The following is a 10,205-nucleotide window of genomic DNA, read 5'->3' as shown; positions in this document are numbered from 1 at the left end:
GTAATCTTATATGTGTAACTACACAATTTAGGTAGATCAACATCAGAAGTTTATGTGTGTAAACAAAAAAAAAAGTTTCATGAATAATATTTTATAGTCATATGTGTAAATATCTAGTCATGTGTTGATGTACGAACATTGAGGCACACATGTGCGAATCGGATGCGGTATTCTTCGCAGCCAATTTCCATGACATGCCAGGTCCAGGGTGGCCGCAGTACACATTCCAAAAGGGTCCTGTAGATGTTTGGGTCCAAAATCAAAAATTCAGACCCGATTCACACCTGACCCCATGCTGAGAACCGCGGCCGAACATATGTGAACCTGGCCCGATAGTGACTTTACACACCTTTCGACTTTACATAACAATATTTAGTCACATCTATGAGAAAAATCCACGTCCACAAAGAAATAACACAAACTAGAACAACATTCTCTTTTTGCCACAAGGCACTGTCCTTTTAGAATTCTATGATAGAACAATGTGATATAGACATGAGAAATATATATGATATTCCGGGATAACCACTTTATTTGCCATTTGTCACATGGTCCATGAATTTGAATGAATATTCTCCTAATGAACATAGATTCATAGACGCATACACAATTACACCATCAAATCATGACAGCTAGGTAATAAGAAAAATCTAAGGTAATTTAAGTCATGTATTGCAAAAAGTAAGTGGCGTGACATCTATCTACATCAACAGATACTAAGTTAGATCTGTATTAAGCCCCTAGCACCCATGTAAAAGGGATTTATACAATCAGTGCAATTTTATAAGAAGTTATTAAAATGAATAACAATCTATGAACATCTGGGTCCTAAACACAAAAGGAAGAAGCTATTTCTGCATTATATTAAGAGCAGTACCCAGTAGTGCTTGTATACATAAATGCAATTTTCTCTAATTCTATTCTAGGTTTGCTGTGCATGGTTTGCGCCAATACACAAAGTTCAAGTATACCAGGAACTGCATGCCCATAATACACTTTATAATATATGCCTTCTATATATTTCACTTTCAGAGTTTGCCGTTTGTTCTTCAATTCAGCAGGTTCATTTGGAAACATCTTTGGCTTGCTAATACACTTTGTCTCATGCTTGTAAAAGTGATATCTCACCATACATACCCAGGTCCGAGACCTTTCCTAACATTTCCTTCAATTTTTCTTTACCTAGGTGCCTGAGAATTGTTTGATGTTTCATATCCCCAAATGCTTCCAAAGTCCAACTCTTCATATCTTAATATTTTATTTGTGAGAGGCTAGCTAAACAAATCAGAGCTGTTCTCTTTGTCAAAAAGTTATTTATTTTTTCAGAATTAAAACTTCTGGTACAAGTTACTTCTCATCTTCATCTCCCTCACTCATGCTGCTGATGGAGATAGAGGCGGATGCAGCACCTTTGGGGGATAAAGGAGGAGAGGGTTTATTCAGCATCCATGGTAAAGGTGGTGATGGGGAACGAGAGGGTGAACGTTCTCGAGTGGGGCTACTGGTAGGACTTTCACTGGGAGAGAGTGTTTGAAGCATCCGCCCACCGCGCTCCTGAAACATCTGCTTCTGGAAGAAAATAAACACTGTTAATAAAATGCATTCTGGGGCATATTTTTATTGAAAAACAGCTTAGACTGGGTGCTCTAATGCCCCGTACACACGATCGGAATGTCCGATGGACTTTTTCCATCGGATTTTCCGATTGTGTGTAGCCACATCAGATTTTTTTTAGCGGAAATTCCGATGAATTCCATCAGAGTTTAGATATAAAACATGTTCTGTTTTTTCCGATGTGATTTGGCCGGGCAAAAGCACTGATCGTGTGTACGCGGCATTATAGTGGTCTTTATCTCTTCTAAACAGTTGGTAGGTCAATAATGTGTTTGTTGTCCAAAAGCTTCTGCTGAGCATTTCACAGTTTGGATTTTGAATATTGTCTCTATTACCCTTACACACAAACATGTATGTTGCTTTTTTCATACCAGGTTACCAAGCTTATTGAAGTACACCAAGGTATTCACAACACCTCCTTTAAAAAAAATGAATGTTTAATGTAATTTATGGTTTATAATACATTTTGAAATTGAACTTGTATTCAGGCTGTGAAAAGTCTTAAAATAAGAAGTTCTCTTATGTTTGACAACCCAAATGCCCTGGCATACATAGTAATTAACCTGGAAAGGCTGACTAAATGGAATAACAAAGTACCATGAATAACGAAATCCTATGATTGTATAGCATTTTATCAGCAGAACAATAGCAAACTTTATTTGTAATTATACATCTTACCCTCCTTCCTATTATTTGGTCTAATGGCTTTGAATCTAGTCCATGACCCCTGCTAAGACCCATTTACATTTAATCTGGACCCATATCATAACCCCTATGTAATTTCGGAAAACCTACAGTCATACAGCAGGCATCAAATATACACAAGAATTATTCTAGTTGCTTTGGTTAAGAAATACATTAAGTTTTTTTGCATATTAGAAGCCCTTCCAGATGAAGAAAGTGTGAAAAATTATTATGTTATATTATGAGATCTAAACAACAGTTTTTTTCATAAAAAAATAAGACAACAGTATAGTTTCACAATTTATACTGTGAAAGATAATGTTACGCTTCGAAATTGCGCCCGCTCGTGGAATGGCGACAAACTTTTACCCATAAAAATCTCCATAGGCGACGTTTAAAAAATTCTACAGGTTGCATGATTAGAGTTACGGAGGAGGTCTAGGGCTAGAATTATTGCTCTCACTCTACCGATCACAGCAATATGTCACATGTGTGGTTTGAACACTGTTTTCATATGCAGGCACTGCTCACATATTTGCTCGCTTTTGCAAGCGAGCTCGGCGAGACGAGGCGCATTTTAATAAAAAAAATAAAAATCTTATATAAATTCTTATATATTCACACTAAAATTCAATAAAAAAATGGCCCTTTAAGAGCTATGGAAAAAACATACAAGTTTAGCGCTACTAAACAAAAATACACCTAATGATATAAAACACAGTCTACAGCAATACAAAATAATCAATGAACAAATATCTGTGAAAAGTGAAAAATGATCACTAATAAAGTGAAAATAATCAAAAAGTTCAATGTGATTCGAAGTGATGGTACTCCCAAAGTCCTGAGTGAAACAAGTACAATAGAAATGGCCACCACCAACCAATCAAAGAGAGGCTTACCGGAAGCAGTGAACCCTAAAGAACGTACGTTCAGAGGGTCAACTGAGCATGGTGTAAACCACTGTAGAAGCTGGATCCTCAGCTGCAGTTCCCACAAAACGTCTCACACACCAAAACAATCCAAAAGGGGTATTCAGATGATAGGTACTTATGGGTAATAACCCAGGTGATTCCGGGAAGTGAAGCCAGATGAAGTATAAAAAATTAAGAAAAAAGAGGAGGGCACATAGCGTAATACTGTATATTAAAAGTATTTAATGTAGGTAGGAAAACTTACATTGAGAGAATGAACATCGCTTTTCAAAGTATTAAACAGCAACAAAGTCCCCCGGCGCGTTTTACAACATAGTGCATCGTCTGGCCCTTTAAGAGCTATGGGCGGAAGTGACGTTTTGACGCCGCTTTCACCCTGCGATGATATGGAGATGGGTGGGGGCCATCTTCCCCTTACTTGTCTCCATACCAAGCAGAGGAAAGGGCCCGATTGCCTCCGCCGCTGCCAATGGCTCCGGTAAGAGGCGGAGGGCAAGGGACATCTGCGGGAGCGGGGCCCTGTGTCTGTCGATGATCATTTACAACCAAAAGAATGCTCTATTTGTGGGAAAAAAAGGATGTCAATTTTGTCTTTGTACAAAGTCGCACGGCTCCACAATTGTCAGTTAAGACGACGCAGTGCCGAATCGCAAAAAATGGCCTGGTCGTTAAGGGGGCAAATCTTCCAGGGCCGAAGTGGTTAAAATCACTGCTCCCTTCAAAATTATATATATTTTTTTTAATTGCGTTGATACATGCCCCCCAGGGTAGTACCCGGACCCCATACCTTTTTTTTATGACCAATAACTTACATATAAGCCTTCAAAATGGGGACCTAAGTTCAGTTCCCATAGACTTTAATAGGGTTTGCCATTCGGGCCAGAGCTTTTTCTCTGTTCGGGAGTTCTGGTGCGAACCAAACAGGGGGGTGTTCCGCCCATCTCAGGTAAAGAGGTTGAGACAGGACTCTTTTTAACTCCAATGACTAATAAATAAATTACTAAATAGAACAAAAGACCCAATCCTCAATACTCAACATGTCTCACCAGAAAGGGACTTTGTCAGGGCTGAATAAAGTATGGTGAGCTATTACATAATAAAAGAAAATATTAATGAGCTCATAACAAAAATTATAAAATGGCGACCGCTATTTTTTGCCTTATATTTATAGTAACGCTCATTATGCATGTCACAAATGCATCTGCGTCACTGTGCATGCGCCATGCTTACACATGCATCATCGCCTCGACATAATGAGGTCATCACTCTGTGCGTATGCTACACAGCGCTATTTGCAAATAATTAATGCAATGACACATTGGGGTTAACCTACTAAAGGCAAATAAACTCTAGAACTTAGTAAATGAGGCAAAGCTTGACTTTGCAAAAAATACCCAAACACATGCAATGAAAATAAAACAAACAGCATTTTTGCCTGCACACTTAGATGATGGAAGTCAGCAGAGCTTCCCCTCATTTACTAAGGTCTGGGGAAAATGCCCTTGCAGAGTGAAACTGCACTTGCAAAGAGCACATTCTATTTGCCTTTAGTAAAATAACCCCATTGTGCTCTGACAAATATACTCCAAAGGGAAAACACTATCCACCAATATCAACAGCTCTCTCCTAAGATTACAATTATTAAAACATTTGCAAGAATACTGCTATATTCTAACTAAGCTTTATATCATTTTCAATCCCACCAACAGTATGAAAAGTATATTATCAATCAAAGTTATGACAATTTCTCCTAAAGTGTACTTTTGCAATTATGTACAGATTGCAGACAGTCCAGTGTGCTACCTACAGTATTCCCTAGCAAATGAATAAAATAATTGATCTTTATTGCTTGTGTATGAATGGCAAGAATGTAAAGCCTTTATTTAGACCATGTGGAGCCTTTGAGCCCATTCTAAAGATCCATCTAGCTTTGTTTTTTAGTAGAAGTTTGTCTTAATCCCCCTTTCTTTGGCCAAGTTTGATGTCCTGTAACACCCAGAATTTTAAACAGTCGGGTTCACCGCCATCTTTTTCTCAGATGTACCTAGCTACAAGGTCTATCCTTTTTTTAGAGGTATGTCGGTTACATGTTCCAGGGCTTGTTGTCTCAGTTGTCTAATTTCTTCCCCACATACTGTAGTTACATAGTTAATTGTAGTTGGAAAAAAAAAGACACAAGTCTATCCAGTTCAACCCAAAAAAACAAAAACACACACTATCCTATAACCACAATTGATGCAGAGGAAGGCATTAAAAAAAAAAACATCCAGTTTGCTTCAGCTGCGAAAATAATTTCTTCCTGATCCCCCAAGAGGCAACAGGATATTGCCTGAATCAACTTTACCGATACATATTAGTATCCAGTTATGGTTTGTGCATTAGGGGAAAGAATTAAGGCCTAAAACAATCTACTGAGCTGGCCAGAACCAGTTCTTGAGGGAGTATATTACACATTTTCACAGCTCTTACTGTGAAGAAGTCTTTCTGTATTTGGGGGTTAAATCTGTTTTTCAGATGTAAAGAGTGCCCCCTTGTCCTCTGTGATGACGTTAAAGTGAATAGCTCTACACCAAGTTCACTAAATGGACCACTTATGTATTTATACATGTTGATCACATATCTCCTCTTCTCAAAAAAGAAAAAAATTAGTTCCTCTTTCCTCATAGCTGAGCTCCTCCCTGCCTCTTATCAGTTTGCTTGCCACTCTCTGCACTTTCTCCAGTTCCCTGATATCTCTCTCTCTCTCTCTCTCTCTCTCTCTCTCTCTCTCTCTCTCTCTCTCTCTCTCTCTCTCTCTCTCTCTCTCTCTCTCTCTCTCTCTCTCTCTCTCTCTCTCTCTCTCTCTCTCTCTCTCAACCCCCAGATCCTTCTCCTCCAGTTGTACTCCTAATGTGTATGATACATGCATATTCTTAGCCCCCAAGTGTATAACTTTAAATTTATCAACATTAAACCTCATTTGTCACATAGATGCCCAACTAAACAGTGCATTGAGGTCAGTTTATAAGTTGGTAGGGATGGTATTGCACTGCAAAGCTTGGTGATGTCTGCAAAGACTGAACTGGTTCTTTTAATCCCAGATCCTATATCATTTATAAAATTATTAAAAAGTAAGGGTCCCAACACTGAACCTTGGGGTACACTACTAATAACATTACACCATTCAGAGTATGAATCATTAACCACTACTCTCTGTATACGGTCTTATAGCCAGTTTTCTATCCATTTACAAACTGATCTTTCCATGTAAGCCTGTAAACTTAACCTTACACATTAGCTGCTTGTGTAGAACTGTGTCAGGTGCAAAATCCAAGTATACCACGTCCACAGCCACCAAAGAAATCAGATTTGTTTGACTTCTATCTTTCATGAAACCGTGCTGTCTAGTGCTTAAAATAATTTTTATTAACCTCCTCCTGCCCAGGCCTAATTTGCCAAGAGGCCATCATATGACGTCCTCCCATGCATGAGCTGCCTGTGCTGCCCCTTACCACGTGATCAGCTGTCAGCCAATAGACAGCTGATCACGTGATGTAAACAGAAGATCAGTTGTTTGTGCTGTTAGTATGAGGGGAAAAAAGACGTCAACGGCTTCTGTCAGAGGGACATCGGCCCCTCACACAGAGAGCCGTGACTGCCTTATCATGATCAGTACCACCTATCAATGCCCATCAGTGCTGCCCATTAGTGCCAACCATCAGTACCACCTTTCAGTGTCACCTCTCAGTGCCTATTAGTGCCACCTATCAGTGCCCATCAGTGCAGCCTCATTAGCGCACATCAATGAAGGAGAAAAATTACCTGTTTTCAAAATTTTATAACAAACCATGTTTTGTTTTATTTTTCAAAATGTTAAGTATTTTTTTCATTTTTTTTTTGCAAAAAAAAATTTCATTTGGGTACAGTTTTGCACGACCACGCAACTGTCATTTAAAGTGTGAGAGCGCTGAAAGCTGAAAATTGGTCTGGGCAGGAAGGGGGTTTAAGTGCCCAGTAAGCAAGTGGTTAAACGCTCCAGTATCTAACCCATTATAGAAGTTAAGCTAACAGGTCTATAGTTTCTTGGTAAAGACTTTGATCCTATTTTAAATATAGGCACCATATTGGCCTTTTGCCAATCCAGTGGTACTATGCCAGTCATGAGAGAGTCCCTAAACATTTGAAACAATGGCTTTGAAATGACAGAGCTCAATTCTTTTAGGACACGTGGGTGTATGCCATCTGGTCCAGGCGCTTTATCCACTTTTATTCTCTCAAAATATTTCCGAACTATATCAGTTTTGAGCCACTGTGGATTATTTGAGGCTATGTCAATACCACCCCATTATGGACATGAGCTCTTCCGTGCTCCTTTGTATACACAGAGCTAAGGAAGGTATTTAATAAATTTACCTTCTCTTTATCCCCAGTCACTCACTCTAGATTATTTTGTAAAGGATCTACATGCTCCGACCTGACCTTTTTACTATTAATATATTTGCCGAATTTTGGGGGATTTGTCCTACTTTCTTTTGCAATCGGTTGTGAATTTTTGTGGCCTTGATTTCTGTTTTACATATTCTGGTACATTCTTTGTAACATTTACTGTAAGTTCCTTAATTTTTATATTTTTGATCTACAGGATGTTCATTTTTGCTACACACACACACACACACACACACACACACACACACACACACACACACACTTCTACAATCTGTTGTAGGTTGGTTTCAAGATGGACTTAACACCATCTTCAGGTGTAAAAAAAAATCTTTTTGCACATACAGTATGGAGTATGTGGATCCAAATGCAGAGATTATTGCAAAGGCTACCTTTTTAAAATATAGGAATTTTTCTGGTCATTATACTACAGACTGAACAATGTTTAACAAACTTTAATACAGTTATATTTTAATGAGAAATATCAAATAATTTTGTAGACATGTGACCACTGACAATGGCTTTGCGTGCCAACTGTGGCATACATGCATTAGGTTGCTGACCGCTGATTTTGAAAGTATTAAAGGCAATAATGAAAATACAAATATCAGAACAGTATTGTAAACACAAGGAATAAACGTACCCAGGCACCGTCAGGACCAAATAACTCCAAAAAATTCCCGATAAACTCTCTAGATTTTTCTTCCCACTTTTGGATTAGATCATGGCTCCTTTCTTCCACCTTGTAGACAAATTCTTTTGATCTTTCTTCCACAGTTTTCACCTTTTCTTTCATTTTATCCACTTGGTTTTGGAACCTGTATTTTTTTTCCTACAATAATGCAAATGTGAAAAACACCCATTATACATTTTGCAATTTTTAATTGTATCTTTTACCATAAAATACAATAATTTGTGATTGTGCTTAGACTTGAGAGGTGCTGCAGACAATAAGATAGGATTTTTAAAGTCTTTCTACTTCAGTTACTACTCACCCAGGCTGTATACTTTAGCACAGGGAGAGGCTGTATCAGGGCATCTGATCTGTGTGAGTGACCAAGTGTATAAAGTCTACTCTGCAGGCACTAGTATTTATATAATGTGCCTATGGGCTTAGCATCTTAGTGCAGGAAGAAGATGTTCATCATGGACGATGTGTAAACAAAGATGATGCTGGCCTTCTGATGAGAATAGTAAACAGGAATTGTCAGGGGATGTACAGAATACAAAATAATGAGGACATACCCTCCTATATACAGAAATAACTTACATCTAGAATGGCAACACAGAGAAAGGAAGTTACCGCTCCAGGTGAGTATGATGAACAATCAGTGACTATTCAGGAGATCAAGGGTGCCAACAATGCACAAGGCAAATAGTAGCGGATAAGAGATGGACAGCCGCACTCCAAAAAAACCTTTAGGTTGTCTTCAATATAAAAAGGATGAAAAAATGCACTACAAAAACCAGCAGAAAATGGGAATAGCAGACTACGCGTTTCACACTATAGATCAGTGCTTAGTCATGAGCCATGACAGTTCAAAGCAGAATGTATTCGATTTTTTTTTGTTCAGACTTCCAATTGACAAATTCCACTGCTGGATCATTGTATTAAGACATACCCAAACAGTTTGATCGAATCCTGTTTGTATGCAGCCGCTGTCCAGTCAAAAATGTTCTACTTGGTTGCTAAGATTTTTCAACTTAAAGCGGAACTGCACTGCATCTGAGCACCACAATTTAAAAATTATATTTAATTCTAAAACATTTTTAATATTCAAAGCAAACTCACCCACCCATCCATGTTTCCATGCTTTATTTTGCTGAGAAACAACTTTGAAAACCATCTCCCTAGCATTTCTGACAGTGGCCATCTTAGGTAAGGGCAGATGATTCATGTAGCATTTACTTCCTGGAATACATCTGCCCTTAGCTTGGGCATGCAGGCAGGAAGGTGTGTTTAGCTTAGAAAACCCTTCCTCCATTTCTCCTGGGATGTATGACATAATTTGCCTAGTCATTAAAACCAGGAAGTAACTGAAGAAATGTAAAAAAAGAAAAAAGATTTAAAACAAATAAATAAATCATATTTTCATATATATTTACTAATGCTAGAAGCATAAGGATTAAAAATAGTCAATGTTGACTGAGAGAGTGAAGTTCCACTTTAAGGATGTCAGGCGGAAGAGGGCCAACCCACTAAGGGAATTTTGGCCAGTTTGTTGGTAACCAACCGAAATTCGAACTATGTATGGTCAGCTTTAGTGGCTTGCATTTAACATGGATACATATACCTGATGCTTGCTTGCTTTAAAATGATCTCACATACTAAGTGTGTAAGGATACATAAAATCATTAGATTATTATATACAGTGAGATTGAGCTTAGTGAATGAGTTGAACCTTAAAGAGGAGGTTCAGCCCCCGACAAAAAAAAATTAAAGTCAGCAGCTACAAATATTGTCTGACTTTTAATATTAGGACCCTAACCTGTCCAGGGATCCCGCAATGTTGGCACCCCAGCTGATGTTTCCATTGGCTCTCGCGTGCTACC

The 10,205-nt window shown here is 38.4% G+C and overlaps 1 protein-coding gene across 2 annotated transcripts in view; it reads right to left on the bottom strand.

The window, feature by feature from the left end:
• Window positions 1–509: 509 nt before the first annotated feature.
• Window positions 510–10,205, bottom strand: part of PCYT1B (phosphate cytidylyltransferase 1B, choline) — a 107,788-nt gene continuing 98,092 nt past the window's right edge. Inside the window, exons 7-8 of one of the 2 annotated variants that reach the window (XM_040338206.1) lie at window positions 8,296–8,484; window positions 510–1,569 (exon numbers count right to left, since the gene is read on the bottom strand). In XM_040338206.1, the coding sequence (XP_040194140.1) occupies window positions 1,348–1,569; window positions 8,296–8,484 (411 nt within the window). In that variant the 3' untranslated portion in view covers window positions 510–1,347. The remainder of the gene's footprint in view (window positions 1,570–8,295; window positions 8,485–10,205) is intronic. The other variant, XM_040338207.1, reaches the window with a different exon arrangement.

This window comes from Rana temporaria, chromosome 2, assembly GCF_905171775.1.
Source record: "Rana temporaria chromosome 2, aRanTem1.1, whole genome shotgun sequence".
NCBI lineage: Eukaryota > Metazoa > Chordata > Amphibia > Anura > Ranidae > Rana > Rana temporaria.
The sequence above is the reverse complement of the archived record's forward strand: the minus strand, read 5'-3'. Positions and strand labels throughout refer to the sequence as shown.